The sequence below is a fragment of the Suillus subalutaceus genome, assembly GCF_016647625.1.
Source record: "Suillus subalutaceus strain FC151 chromosome Unknown DFJ58scaffold_133, whole genome shotgun sequence".
In the NCBI taxonomy this organism is placed as follows: Eukaryota; Fungi; Basidiomycota; class Agaricomycetes; order Boletales; family Suillaceae; genus Suillus; species Suillus subalutaceus.
The window spans coordinates 75101-88203 of NW_024540382.1; the positions used below are offsets into that span (position 1 = coordinate 75101).

Genomic DNA, 13103 nt, shown 5'->3' on the forward strand with positions numbered 1-13103 from the left:
ACTATCTGATCAAGGTTATGACCGAGTTGCGGCTTCACTACCCGGGAGTTCCTCCGAGTCACAAGCACCCGCGTTAAATTGGACTAATAGGGTCTCTTCTTTGTCACTATTGGTAGGACTCACAATTCCACAGATAATAGCTAGCTCATGTAAGTAAAAATGATTTGAATGACCCCACTGAGGACGGCGCATATGGTGCTGTAAACTGATATGTTTGGTAGATTAAGTGGCAGGCCGTGTCAAGCTCCCAGACGTACCAGTTTACTAGTTGAACTGTGGGGTAGGTTCGTATTAGCCTAAGCTGACAAAAGACATATCAAGACTCAGCACAGTGAACTATTAATTCATTGACAAAGCCTGTGAAGCTTCTAGGGGCTCTCCTTAGGTGAACTGATGAGAACTGATGGCTGATTGGGCAAGTTGGAAAATAGGACGATGAAGGTCCCGCGTACTATAGGGAGAAGTCCACGATGGACCAACACGGTCTACAATTTGATTAACACTTTGCACGTGACCGCGTATCTGCCTCGTGTTCGTTCATGGTTCAAGTCTTTACAAAGAGTTGTGTGACTTTCCTAATCCCTTCGTTTCCTCAAGTTCGACACTGTCGCCGCCGCCGACGCCGACGACGACGCCCTTCTCGTCGGTGCTCATTTTATATCCTGGACGTGCTAGCTTTCTTCGACATCGATGATCTCTTCAACATCACCACCAATCATATCGCCCGCTCATCGCGAGCAACGTGTCTCACCACCACAAACACCACCAATGATAGCATTTGATGACCCAAAGATTCTGGGTCGTCGAACATCAACTTCGCCATCTGATGAGTCATCTATTATCGAGCTCTCATTTGACTACGAGCTCGATTCCGCGGGCAATTATGTCCGCGTATCAAAAGGTTTATCAAGGTCTAATCATTCGAGCCCCCCTACACCAAACGATGCTCTGCTCGACGGTGCTATAAAGCCTTCTTCGTCTTCCCCGCCACAGGGGACCTCTATTTCCTATGCGTACACTAAGCCTCCTTCACCCATCTTACTCAATTCTCCACTACCATCGCGACGGAACTCTCTCTCGCGGTTGGAGAGCGCCTATCCGTCACTTCAAAGCGCGAGTGGGGTTGAGCCACTGCCACTTGCAGCTCTGCACCGAGCTCAGTCATTAGCCACAGGCAACTCCGTTCGTTCATTACAACGGGTCGCGTCCGTACCCGCCACATTAACGCCAGCTGCTTCTCAATCAGCATTACGTGCACCATTATCGAGTGGCCTTGCTGGGACTGGTCGGAAAATTGGGCGTCCCCAACGCGTGCCTCGAGACGAGTATCGTGAACAACTTCCACTTACGCTGGATGAACGGGAGGAGCTGCGAGTACGAGAGGAGTGGGATATGCGAGTGCAGGAGGAGAAAGAAAATCTAATAACCATTTCTGATGGGGACGGCCTGTCATCAGACGGCGCCAACTCCAAACGAACATCCCCACGATTAACCACTCGTTCGGCGTCTGTGAGTCAACTCGACGGACGGGCAATTTCTGGCCTCCCCACACGCGCATACGGATCATCCACAGGCGCACGCCAGCCGCTACAACCTGGCCGGCAGATCATGCCTGGACCCAATCGCGCGGGACGGGTATTGATGGGTATGGGTGTCAAGTATGGCGTGGGTTCAGGTGGGTTCGACAAGATTAATGAAAATGAAGGCAGCGAGAACGAGTTTGCTCCCGACTATGCATGCAATGAGACTGATCCCAGTGCGTATCTCTCACTCTTCCCTGATTTCATAATCCAAACCATTTATGTAGACGCAGATGAACCACAACCCGGGAATGGCATGCTTCCACATCGTAGTCATGTCGCTCCTCTTACTGCATCGAGTGGCACACGACCTCGCCGTTCAGCTAGTTTGAGTGATGCCTCTGGAGGTATGTTTCCGGCTCCTTACAAACCCACTGTCTGGTATCTAACACTGTCCTTCGCAACAGAAGACCGACTATCTCCGCGCTTACTCCCAAGCCAACAGCAGTACGCCCCACGCCCAGGGTCCAGCTTGGGCCTCAACTCAGCGCGCGTCAGACACGTGACGTCCGAGCAAGACGGTGCGTTGGTGTCCCTATGCATGCTTGTACCTCCCCATTGACCGTACAATCACAGAGTATGCAGCAGAATATGCCCGCCGCGCAGCGGAAGAGGCACCTGAACCTTTCCCCCAGCCACAGCCCCGCCAGTCGCCCTCTCCGACACATATGTCTCAGGCGCATATGCGCACCCAGACACACCATCGGCGCGACTCGGACACCGTCCGCTCCTTTGCGCTTAATAACCCGTCCACCGCATCCTCACCCACAGCGGTGGATCGAAACCCAGACAGACTGTCTCCGTCCGCACGAAATGTGTCATCGTCACAACTACAGGGACATGGACAAGCGTATCACCGGCGAAATCCCACAGCACCCGAGCCACCAACTACGAGTGGGTCGTTAGTGCCGCCTCCTGGTTCTGGCAAATCGAAGAATGGGAAGACCTGGGCGGCGGGGGACGAGCCTGTGGATAGCGAGCCTGAAGCCAAAACTGCGTCACGAATGCGGCAGGCGCCTCCTCCACCCGCGCCTGCGCCTGCTCCCGTCCGGAATCACAACATTGTTGTAAACAAGAAGGTGTATGCACGGCTCGATCTGATTGGAAAAGGCGGTTCATCTCGCGTATATCGCGTGATGAACGCGAACAACGAGATCTATGCTATCAAGCGCGTGTCGCTGGACAAGACGGACGCGGAGACAATGAGCGGATACATGAATGAGATTGGGCTGCTCAAGCGTCTCGAGGGAAACAATCGGATCATTCAGCTGTTTGATAGTGAGGTGAAGGCAGGACCTGGCGGAACAAAAGGTCATCTGATGCTCGTGATGGAATGTGGAGAGGTTGATCTGGCAAAGTTGCTGCAGGAGCAGCAGAAGGAACCGATGAATATGGTTTGGATATCGTATTATTGGCAGCAGGTCAGTCAGAGCACGACCGTATTGCTCATGTCTGTTGCTGACGTGAGCGAGCAGATGCTACAAGCCGTTCATGTCATCCACGAGGAGAAGATTGTCCACTCAGATTTAAAGCCCGCAAACTTCGTTCTTGTGAGGGGCCAGCTGAAGCTTATTGATTTCGGTATTGCGAATGCCATCGCAAATGATACTACTAACATCCAGCGAGATCATCAGGCAAGTTCTACTTCAGATATACATCCTTCATTATTGATCCCATTCTCATCTAGATCGGAACTGTTAACTACATGTCCCCCGAAGCCATTGAACTTCCCGACGGCATGCGGCGACTCAAAGTTGGACGAGCCAGTGACGTCTGGTCTCTCGGGTGCATCCTCTACCAGATGGTTTATGGTCACCCGCCGTTCCAACATCTTTCTGTATATCAAAAGATGAAGGCTATCCCGGACTTAGCTCATGTCATTGAGTATCCGAGCTGCAGCATACCCACTGTCGTGAACAAGGCAGGCGAACGGAAAAAGCTCGAGCATTTGCAACAACCTGTTAGAGCGGACGTCATTCAGGGCATCAAGAGCTGCTTGATGCGAAATTCGAAAGAGCGGGCAACCATTCCTCAGTTGCTTGAGCAGGAATGGTTGGCGATGAAAGAACGTGAGAAATGGAGTTCTTCATCTAAAGTTTGTGGTGACCTTATTTTCTGTAGCTGAGGTCCCGCCAGCGAAGCCCCAGCTAGCACAAGACGAGACCGTTATCAATCCCTACTATATGAAGCAGCTGCTCGAGTATGGCATTAAACTGGGCCAGCAAGCTCAAAGTGGTGAGATAGATCAGGATTATCTCACCAAAGAAGCAGAGGTGTGTCTCCATTGACTATCCGACCTGGACCCATGTTAATCCGCATCCCTTAGCGCTTGGTTGCAGAGCTTAAAGCCCTTGAGTCATGATGTCTCCACGCCGTGACCTCTACTCAACTCTCGATTTTTCAACACATAGCATACTGTATTCGTCAACGTAGTCATCTTCCATTGCACACCACCACGTCTTTGTATGAAAACGTCCTTCAAAAGCAGCTCTTCCAACGACTTGTATGTACGCCTACGCTATGCCTTCCCATGTACTCTTCTCTCTAGACCCTTCGCTTGCCTTTCCTCCCTCGCACTCGAACTTTTAGCATTTTACACGCTCGCTATCCTAGCTGTGGACCTGCAATTGCATATCATTTTCTTTATTTTGGTTCGTTCTGCCATCATGCATTCATTTGCATCCCTCCAAGTTGGCCCTGAGAGGGTTGTCGGCAAGCGTTCAGATGGTCCGGCTTGTATATATTTTCGTATCACGCTGTAGATATACAACGCTATTTAAGACTATCGTATACACTACTTCACATGTACGTATACGTACACTACAGTGCAATCTGAGTACAGGAGGTTGCCTTTCTTGAACAAGGTTGAAGTAATCTTATCTGTCTTGGACCTTGACCACTACCGCCCAACGGTATTTTCACCATTCCCACCAACGCCAACAGCCTCTGCTATATATTCGATAGTTTGATGGCGCATTTACCTTCCGAAGTTTATCTCACAACCAGCTTCATGCACTCAGGAGACGTCAGTCCAACAACTCCAAAGCTTCAGCTCCAGCTTTCCATACCTCATCATGATCCAACATACTATATACCTGACGGAAACACCGTTCTGCTCGTGGAGAACACACTCTTTAGGGTTTGTTGCTGTGTGCATTGAGCCGTGTCCTACTAATGCCGAGCCATTACTCTTAGGTCCATAGGTCGATACTGACAAAGGACAAGTCTACCTTTGACAGTATGTTCTCCTTAGACTCGGACCTACGCTCAAGCTCCAGTACGAGTGTTACTGCGGGACCCGAAGGTGAAAGCGACGACAATCCGATCAGGCTCCAAGGAGATACAGCACAGGAGTTCCGCGCTCTTCTGTGGGCTTTATACGCCTTGTACGTACGTTTGCACGACTTCTTTCCCCGGACACAGTTGTACTGAGTGAATAACACGCAGGCCGCCCGAGCTCACTCTCGCGCTAACGCCTAAAGCGAATACGTCTCAATTGTTCAATCTCGCTCGTATTACGCACAAGTATGAATTCCGCTCGATCGAAGCATGGGCCCTTAGTGCCCTTACGACTATATACACGCGCACAACGCACTCTCCAAGCGTTCAAGTTGACGACGTCGAGGGGCCCAGCCTTGTGCAACTTACGGAATTAGCATCTCTTTGTGAGCAACGGGATCTTCTTGACGCTGCCACACTGCGATGGAAACGACTTCTCGCATCTGGGAAGGACATCGCACTCGCTATTGGAGTTGCAGAACGGCTTAACTTGCGCACCCTGCTTGGTTTCGCTTATCATGCCATGATGCTTCAAGGCCGAGAAGTCTGGGATAACGACGCGTTACTCACGCGAGCACAGCGCATTCGCCTTCTTTCTGGGCATTACGCTCTCGGCCGGCTATGGGAACGTCTGCCAAGCGAGCCACCTGTTATCTCACATAGTCCGCGATGCACAGGGGGTGCTCAAGCACGGTGTAATCAAGCCTGGGCTGCACTATGGCGCTCAACACTGGATATGGGCCGTCAAGTTCTGCTTATACAATACGCGGATGTGGTGGGCAAATTGATGCTTGCAGAGAGTGTGACGAAGGCTCTTGTGGAGCGAGAGATACCTACGCAGGGAATGCTAGATGGAATGCCATGGTGCAAAGACAACGTCTTGAGTGCTGTAGCTGGGAAAGTAAAGGAGGTACAAGAGAGCTTGGCCGATTATTTTACGGATGTGGCATGATTTTTTTTGGCTCCTCGGAGTCGGTTCTATACTCTACATACAGTAGTCTTGGCATTTACTTTACCGTCATCTGATTGCGATTTGAACACTCGTCAGTACCATTCTTTACGACGCATGTGAATCTTTTGTGCACTGCCTACAAACATCGACCACCCAAGTCAACGGATTTACGGAGCGGACGTTCATGACAAGCTGAATGGCTTGGCTTGGTCTAGACTGGTGATACATTGGGATTGGAATTGGACGTAAATGAGTGGTGAGTATTTACGAACACGAATAGATAAACACAAGATTTGGACATGGGCCCGGGTGGCACTACTCCCTGACGCGGACGTGCGAACGCTGTCATTCTTCTCTCTCAGTGTTCCTTTCCCATTCGTCTCGCAAGATACCCATTGTCAAAGAATCTTCCCACCGATTATCCATCCACACTGCCTGGCGCTTCCTGCCCTCCATGACGAACCCACTGATTTAAGATAATAACATTAATCGACCATCATTCGCAGGTGTGATTACAAGGGTTAATGAGGTGAAACGACGTTACTCACAGTTTCTCATAGACAGCAATTGCTCGTGCATTATTCGCAAAGACTCCGAGGGACAGTCTGTTCAAACCGAACCACTTGAACGAATGGTCGATTATGAACTTTGTCGCCTCGGTCCCATATCCATTATTCCAAAATTTTGGAAGTAAACAGATCCCAAATGTGCCATCGCGATTCTTGGGTTGGTTGACATCAACCAATCCCTGGCCCATGAATTCCCCGGTCTCCTTGAGCGCGATTATGGCACCAAAGGTTGCCCGCTCCATCTGATTTCTTAGTGTCTCCTTGAACTTTGGACCAAGAAGAGTGACATTATCGTTGGTAACAAGAGGCTGGACGAGTGGATCGTTCCAGAGGCGAAGGATGTCGTCGAGGTCACTCTCGACATAAGAGCGGAGAATCAGACGTTCAGTGGTGAGCATGTGACACGGCGAACTGCAGGAACTTTGTGGTTTGCTAGGGTGTCGCTTAGACAAACCCGACGATTGGGCAGATTTACGTGACGCCCCGTTAGCCTCGGGCGTGTCCACGGACCTTGCATGCCTCTGAGTCTCTGATACATAGCATTAGTTCTTGACGGCAACTCAAATGATTAGCGTATCATCTGGTTCGTCCGCCAATCATTTGAGTCACCGGAGTCAGAAACTGGCTTCCGAGAGGCCCCGGCTGCTCTCCATGATGTTTGGCTGAAATTTTGCCCATTTGGCGCCTCCCGAGTCGCAGAACTGCTCCAGCACTTTGAACACACGTCGTATGTTTGTCCGATTTTTGCCTATTATTCCAGGCCTTCCTGCACAACCCATCAGTTCACTGATACCAATGACATCACGGTACCGCCAGGGGACACAGACTTGAACAGCAGCGATGGTGACAACAGCGACTGAGATTCGGAGAGCAAGACTCAAACCAGATATGCACCAGGTCTGGACAAGTTTTCAGATGACAGTTCACGGCCCGTTACCGAAATGCTGTTACGGTGATGCTGAAACGCAAAATTTCTGGTAGACGCCTGTTAAAAACTTCAGTAGTTTCTTTAGCTCGTTGCATTTTTAGATAGTGCATACACCCTCCAAACGTGCCAGAACGCGACTCGTTTTCCTTGTCACACTGCCGCGGTGATATTTCGGTGACACATGACTACCCCTATTTGACGCCTATTTGAAGGCCATTAATTTTGGAGCCTCGGTCCTGACGGCCGAACATCATGGAGAGCAGTCGGAGACCTCTACCGGGCCACATTCAAGTATCCAGTACCTATCAGAAGAGAGAAATTTCCTGTATTTGTATACCGCTGCAAAACAACAAGACACGGTGCTCTATGGGCTGTGTCGGGGGATATTGTGACGAATATAAGGTCCGAGAGGTCGGGTCGCAGGTTCCGCATTTGAGATGATATGTTGGTACGTGAGTTCGTTGTCCAAGTTGGGTACAGTTACTACAGTACAGGTTATCAGATATGCCACATACATACCCTAGAAGGTCAGGGAAGACGCAGAGAAATGTGGAAGCGTTCGAATTTTATGCGTTGGCCAGCCGATTTTCCGGGGAAAAACCCTTGTTGTGTTGCAGGAAAAAGAGTTTCCTTGCCGTCCAGTGGAAACCACAGGCCTCGATGTGTTCTCCACACTAGCATTTACATTGGACCAGTGGCCGGCGGCGGTGCCCTAGCACATGGTCTGCTGCTGCATAGTTTGAATCGATGCACTTGGATTGAACCAGCGGCCGATCGCACGACAAGTACTATTAGTCATTCCTTTCATCCCGTCGTATTTTACATGAGATCATGATGAATTAATCTTTGTGGTGAGTCGTGACCCTCTCAGGCTGAACACGAAAAGAAACAACACCTTGTCCGATACATAGTCATGGAAGTTGAGGCCTGACTCAAGTTTGAATGTTCCAGTTGGGCGTTGAGAATAATTAATCGGCACAAGTTGTTTGGTACCTTTGTCTTGCAGGTAGCAATCAGATAATTGCGCATGCCTTACTTTACACAATGAAAAACATTAAGGATGCATGGTTATGTGACAGTACTATATACTACTTGAAGCTTGAAGTTGTATTTCGCCGATATACGGAAGCACGTGTCCGGGCCATTTGGCGCATTACGTCGTTGAACGCGTCTAGCTAGCTGGGGGCTATGTACGGCACGTGGTACAGCATACACTCTCTACCTCCAACCACTTTGTGCAGAACTTCATGAATCGACGACATGGAATGGAGAGCAAGCTCGGGGTTGGCGGCGGCACAGTTAGCATAGAAGCTCAGAACAAGTGTGGATACCTGAATCATGTTTGCATCTGATGTAATTGCTAACCAACTGCGACTCTTTCAGTCTCGATAGAGCCGAAGATTTATGCCGCAGGAGGAAACCAGCGAAAGCGTTGCCCTTTCTTCTTAAGGCTATGGAGGATGGAAACAATTTAGATGCTTTTGTTCAGGCTGCTTTCCTGTTTCCTCTGCCGGAAGCACTGAAGGCATTGGAAAATGCGGAGGCCAAGGGTGAGTCTGTTCATGGAACTGTTGGCTTTGAAAACAATCAATTATTCTGGACAGGTAAAGAAGGTTTGAAACAGCGTTTGGGTGCAACCTGTTTCGATGATGGCAGCAAGGAAGTTGGAAAATTTTATAGCATACTCGAAACGCGTCCATATATGCGCGTCCTACAGGCTCAAGTCCGACTTTACTTTGAAGCTAGCCAGTTTGGCAAATCTTCGTATGTGTTTCCTTGTGCGCTCTTTGTCGGTTCTGATACGTCATCGATTAATGAAGGGACACTATGATTGAGATGCTGCGTCTGTGCCCGGGAGATAACATGTCACAACGAACGTGGCTCGGATCTATGCTCTTGTCTGCAGGCCGACCAGCCGATGCCTTGTCGTTCGTAAAACAGTGGTTGGCCCATAATCGGCGACAGACACCTCCACGAGGTGGAACCATATTTCAAACACCTACCTCAGATTGCCTATCATCCGAGCACGAACAAGCGCTGTTGAAACGTGCCGATGGATCGATGCTGCACACAGCAGCTTTGGCCTGTTTCAGATTGTGGGGCGACTGCCCTGTCGCTCGACAATACCTTCGGTTGGCTGCTCACGCCAATCCAACTATTCTGACCAAAATTCTAGCAAAAATAGACAAGCCTCGTATGGCCCTGACACTGTATATTATCCTGAGTTCTCACTGATTATTTTTAGGCAGCCTTAATAACAACCCTCGTGGATTCAATAGTCCCGAAGAGGCTCAGGATTATCTTTGGCTGACCCAGAACCTGTGGATGGACCCGGTGGTATGGGAATGGGCAAACAACGATGTGGATGCCAAGAAAGAACTATTGAAAAGTTGTTCGAATGTTAACTGCGATGCTGTCGAACAGAATGTTACGCAGTTCAAACGATGTGCCGCATGCAAAGAAGTAAGAGCTCCAATAGGACGTGACTCAGCCACTGACAAGCAGTACAGGCGGTTTATTGTACCCAGGAATGCCAGAAGAGTCATTGGAAAGCCCATAAGCCCAGTGAGTTACAGTTGATATCGTGTTTTGCGCGAGTTAATCACCGTGATCGCAGCATGCAAGCAGCAAAAACAACTTAAAGACATGGTTCGTGCTTACCAAAAAGGCAAGCCGATCCCGGATGGTGCACATATGGCCTCCGCAGATTTTGCTAATGGCATGTCCTTCATTAACTGGGCCTAGTCATAGTTACTGTAAAATGTCAGGTTTTGCAGGTCTCACAGAATTCCAGCTCTGTATGTTACCGATTACATGTTATGGAGTTATTGCACGTGATGCATATAATGGGCGCTTAAACACAACAAACACAGTACAATGAAGGTAAGAATACGGGACGAAGTCGTCATGCACCAACCACGTATGCAACCCGACCCAGTTCGTCAGGAATTTGTGATGATGACGAGTCATCAGAACGTACAGCATCGTCTTCCACGTCATGGGTCTTTGACGAAGACTCAACAGAATGTTGAGACGAGTCCACTTCAAGTTTACCCAAGGCCTTAATGACAAATTTGACGTGGGCGCTGTAATTCATGGTTGCAGATAACGAATCCCTATATATTACCAGTTACACTTGAATCCTGCCTGATGAGCGTACATGGCTTTACCTGATTATGCCTTCACTATCGATGACAAAAGTTGTTCTGGTGTCGGTGAATCCGAGAAGGCTCTTGCCGACATGAAAAGCTTGGTAGGCAACGTGCTTCTCGTCGCTCAAGACAGGATACTGTACACGCAACATTCAGCTGGACCGTAACGGCGCTTCAAAATCTTAAGATAACTCACTGTAAGGTTCTGACTCTCAACAAATTGTTTCTGCTTTGGCACAGGATCGGGACTTATCCCGATGACCTGAACATCAGTCCGCTTGAAGATCTCTTTCTCTAAAAATTCATGCTCAATACATAGTACATATCTATGCAAGAATGTGAGAGTACATACCAACCAATGCATCACGAAATTGACAAGCTTCGCGAATGCAACCGAACGTTCCTGTGCAGCAAACGGATGATCACAATATTTCGGGCCGGAGCATGCGAATGCGCAAGTGCTCACCTGCCTCGGGATAGAAGAACAACGCAATAGGCTTCTTCACTCGCACCCCCTGTTCTTCAGGGGGGAATTTGAACGTGTGTCCGTTCGCATCGGGGATGGAGAACTCTGGCGCAGGTTGATTGATAAGAGGATGAGGCGCCATTGCAATTAATCAGAGGGAGCACAAGGACGGCTAACAAGCTTCAAGGGTGCTGAGTGGAGTTCCGAGGTAGTCACGGTGCGAAGTTCGTAGTGACAAATTTAGGCAGCCCCTGATATAGACCTTGGTGGCTAATTCAATTGTCCATATTTGTACAATCTCTCCTTAGGCCAAGCCCGCTCTTGTTCGGTTTTCACGCTTGTCCTTTCCACAGTCTATAGTGTCCATATGAGCGGCGCTCAATCTATGTATCATAATAATAACAGGAAATCCGCTCGCCTGCGGACCGAGAAGTAAATACTGTTCATATTCATAGCGAAGAGTAAACGACATTTGGTGTATTTTTTTTTGCCTCATTTGTCGTTGACAACAACGTCCGAGTCCGAATGTCGCGACGATTCCGCACTCGGGAGAAACCTGTGTACAGTTGACCATGTGCAAATGCGTCTGTGCGAAGGTCAAGCACAACGCGTTGGAGAGTGAGACCTTGCGCACAAATTCGTCCATCTTCCGGAAGCGGCGCTTATTATCGAGAGATGCATTCTGAATTCCAACAACTTCCCAATTCCGTGGAAAGAGCAGGAGGACGCCATACTATAGGATGTTGAACTGTGAGAAGATCACTTGACAGGCTGAAATCGCAGTTGCGGCAGCGCTAAGCGTTCCATATTGTTCGAGTTCTCGAAAATGCGCCAGCCCAAAGTAAAGAGGGAGTGAAGCGGGCACATGGCGTCGACGCGAATTGCTTCCACAGGATCAAGACGCTCCGTGCTTACATATTAATATGTAGATGAGTTGCTGTCCATAGTTACATGTATCTGATATCTTGATCAGATGTAACTGGAGCAGAAGAGGCTAGAGCATATTGGCTCGGCCTCATTCCTCAACCACACGCTCCCCGTGCAGTCCCTGCTGAGTTATTATATATACCAACATTACGAGACAAATCATTCACCAGGTTGTGAATGACCGACTCGGACGGAACATCAGAAGGCATAAAAGAACCAAACGATGCGCTATCAGGAAGGAGCCTAATAAAGGTCGACATGAGTGATACAGCGATGCGAGAGTAGGTTTAATGCCAAGAATTCCATCAGATAACAGGAGTGGCTCAATAGGACAAAAACTGTACCAAGGGCTTGGGGTGTGCACGAGAGACTGAAATAGCGTTCTCACAACGCTTATCATCGCATTAACGCAAATAACAGGAAGTAACGCAACATCTAGACGAAACGATAAACCAAATGCCGAGGAAACCATAAAGTGCCTGGTGGATACATAGATGGTAGTCGTGGACCAGCGCCACAGGTCAAAGTCAGTAGGTCCGATTATAATAAACAAGCAAGCATGGTGGATTTTGGGGCGATTGCGACAAAGTCGCTGTGCTAATCAAACGCAAAAAGATGAAATTATGATAGCACCTTGATAGCATCGACATAGCACACGAATTAGATTGCATGGTTTTATTCTCATGGCTTGGGACCCATAGCCTCTGAAGATCGATTATAGGTATATTTTGACTTGGACAATGATGGAGCGTACCTGCATTCAACTCGGCAAATCGCTGTCCCACCCGCTCGGAGTGCTTCAAAAATTTGTCTGCGCAATTCATAACGCATTGCTCCTGCTCAAAGGTTAAACTCGAACTGTGTGAAGATAGGTATGAAGAGCTATCACTTCTTTCGAAGACAATGCCTTGCTCGTGAAGTCATTACAGCATGAGCTAAAACATCTTTCAACGAGGCCTGAGTATAGACGTAGGAAGTCTTGCATCTGTATAATATTCAGGCTCTGCTGAAGTGCACATGACGAACCAATACCTGTTTTTTTTCGATAATCTTGGTCATATGGGCCTGTTCAGCGGAGTTGAGCTGTGAGAAATCCATGACTAGAGATGGCAGAAAAGACGAATGACAGAGGAACGTTGGACCGTGTCTACGCAGATGGTTGATTGAACGAAGGTACAAAAGTAAACTTTTCCGAAGAAAGTGTAAATGGATGACACGTGCAAATATTGGTGTGAATTTACTTTTTTGGT

General features: G+C 48.7%; 6 protein-coding genes across 6 annotated transcripts; 3 read left to right on the plus strand and 3 right to left on the minus strand.

Moving 5' to 3' along the window:
• The first annotated feature begins 571 nt into the window (after positions 1-571).
• DFJ58DRAFT_810279 (kinase-like domain-containing protein) lies at positions 572-4423 on the plus strand. Its single transcript, XM_041391398.1, has 8 exons — positions 572-1756; positions 1808-1927; positions 1988-2101; positions 2157-3001; positions 3056-3214; positions 3268-3649; positions 3702-3853; positions 3907-4423. Exons 1-8 carry the CDS (start codon positions 691-693, stop codon positions 3940-3942), a joined length of 2874 nt encoding a protein of 957 aa, XP_041239143.1. The 5' UTR covers positions 572-690; the 3' UTR covers positions 3943-4423.
• Positions 4413-5981, plus strand: DFJ58DRAFT_810280 (uncharacterized protein). Its single transcript, XM_041391399.1, has 3 exons — positions 4413-4719; positions 4776-4966; positions 5028-5981. Exons 1-3 carry the CDS (start codon positions 4549-4551, stop codon positions 5809-5811), a joined length of 1146 nt encoding a protein of 381 aa, XP_041239144.1. The 5' UTR covers positions 4413-4548; the 3' UTR covers positions 5812-5981.
• A 15-nt stretch (positions 5982-5996) lies between these two features.
• DFJ58DRAFT_810284 (acyl-CoA N-acyltransferase) lies at positions 5997-7104 on the minus strand. Its single transcript, XM_041391400.1, has 2 exons — positions 6360-7104; positions 5997-6277 (listed from the first exon to the last, which is right to left on the minus strand). Exons 1-2 carry the CDS (start codon positions 6776-6778, stop codon positions 6157-6159), a joined length of 540 nt encoding a protein of 179 aa, XP_041239145.1. The 5' UTR covers positions 6779-7104; the 3' UTR covers positions 5997-6156.
• Positions 7105-8439: 1335 nt separating this feature from the next.
• Positions 8440-10159, plus strand: DFJ58DRAFT_916693 (uncharacterized protein). Its single transcript, XM_041395490.1, has 7 exons — positions 8440-8629; positions 8692-8858; positions 8913-9072; positions 9129-9502; positions 9554-9771; positions 9819-9873; positions 9926-10159. The coding sequence occupies exons 1-7, from the start codon at positions 8556-8558 to the stop codon at positions 10051-10053; spliced, it is 1176 nt and encodes a 391-aa protein (XP_041239146.1). The 5' UTR covers positions 8440-8555; the 3' UTR covers positions 10054-10159.
• On the minus strand, positions 10160-11156 carry DFJ58DRAFT_708317 (thioredoxin-like protein). The gene is made up of 5 exons (XM_041383779.1): positions 10927-11156; positions 10813-10863; positions 10657-10754; positions 10479-10597; positions 10160-10424 (listed from the first exon to the last, which is right to left on the minus strand). The coding sequence occupies exons 1-5, from the start codon at positions 11066-11068 to the stop codon at positions 10214-10216; spliced, it is 621 nt and encodes a 206-aa protein (XP_041239147.1). The 5' UTR covers positions 11069-11156; the 3' UTR covers positions 10160-10213.
• A 1063-nt stretch (positions 11157-12219) lies between these two features.
• On the minus strand, positions 12220-13032 carry DFJ58DRAFT_810291 (Tim10/DDP family zinc finger protein). Its single transcript, XM_041391401.1, has 4 exons — positions 12886-13032; positions 12743-12838; positions 12608-12689; positions 12220-12557 (listed from the first exon to the last, which is right to left on the minus strand). The coding sequence occupies exons 1-4, from the start codon at positions 12949-12951 to the stop codon at positions 12535-12537; spliced, it is 267 nt and encodes an 88-aa protein (XP_041239148.1). The 5' UTR covers positions 12952-13032; the 3' UTR covers positions 12220-12534.
• Positions 13033-13103: the final 71 nt, after the last annotated feature.

Bases quoted from the DNA above. Each gene is read 5' to 3' on its own strand.
- DFJ58DRAFT_810279 (XM_041391398.1), top strand. From the start codon at position 691: ATGATCTCTTCAACATCACCACCAATCATATCGCCCGCTCATCGCGAG. The intron at 1,928-1,987 runs GTATGTTTCCGG...CCTTCGCAACAG, and splicing joins TTTGAGTGATGCCTCTGGAG to AAGACCGACTATCTCCGCGC. The intron at 2,102-2,156 runs GTGCGTTGGTGT...GTACAATCACAG, and splicing joins CGTGACGTCCGAGCAAGACG to AGTATGCAGCAGAATATGCC.
- DFJ58DRAFT_810280 (XM_041391399.1), top strand. From the start codon at position 4,549: ATGGCGCATTTACCTTCCGAAGTTTATCTCACAACCAGCTTCATGCAC. The intron at 4,720-4,775 runs GTTTGTTGCTGT...CATTACTCTTAG, and splicing joins TGGAGAACACACTCTTTAGG to GTCCATAGGTCGATACTGAC. The intron at 4,967-5,027 runs GTACGTACGTTT...AATAACACGCAG, and splicing joins CTGTGGGCTTTATACGCCTT to GCCGCCCGAGCTCACTCTCG.
- DFJ58DRAFT_810284 (XM_041391400.1), bottom strand. From the start codon at position 6,778: ATGCTCACCACTGAACGTCTGATTCTCCGCTCTTATGTCGAGAGTGAC. The intron at 6,278-6,359 runs GTGAGTAACGTC...ATCTTAAATCAG, and splicing joins ATTGCTGTCTATGAGAAACT to TGGGTTCGTCATGGAGGGCA.
- DFJ58DRAFT_916693 (XM_041395490.1), top strand. From the start codon at position 8,556: ATGAATCGACGACATGGAATGGAGAGCAAGCTCGGGGTTGGCGGCGGC. The intron at 8,859-8,912 runs GTGAGTCTGTTC...TATTCTGGACAG, and splicing joins GGAAAATGCGGAGGCCAAGG to GTAAAGAAGGTTTGAAACAG. The intron at 9,073-9,128 runs GTATGTGTTTCC...CGATTAATGAAG, and splicing joins AGCCAGTTTGGCAAATCTTC to GGACACTATGATTGAGATGC.
- DFJ58DRAFT_708317 (XM_041383779.1), bottom strand. From the start codon at position 11,068: ATGGCGCCTCATCCTCTTATCAATCAACCTGCGCCAGAGTTCTCCATC. The intron at 10,864-10,926 runs GTGAGCACTTGC...TTTGCTGCACAG, and splicing joins GTTCTTCTATCCCGAGGCAG to GAACGTTCGGTTGCATTCGC. The intron at 10,598-10,656 runs GTGAGTTATCTT...TTGCGTGTACAG, and splicing joins TTGAGAGTCAGAACCTTACA to TATCCTGTCTTGAGCGACGA.
- DFJ58DRAFT_810291 (XM_041391401.1), bottom strand. From the start codon at position 12,951: ATGGATTTCTCACAGCTCAACTCCGCTGAACAGGCCCATATGACCAAG. The intron at 12,839-12,885 runs GTATTGGTTCGT...AATATTATACAG, and splicing joins AGATTATCGAAAAAAAACAG to ATGCAAGACTTCCTACGTCT. The intron at 12,558-12,607 runs GTACGCTCCATC...ATCGATCTTCAG, and splicing joins ATTTGCCGAGTTGAATGCAG to AGGCTATGGGTCCCAAGCCA.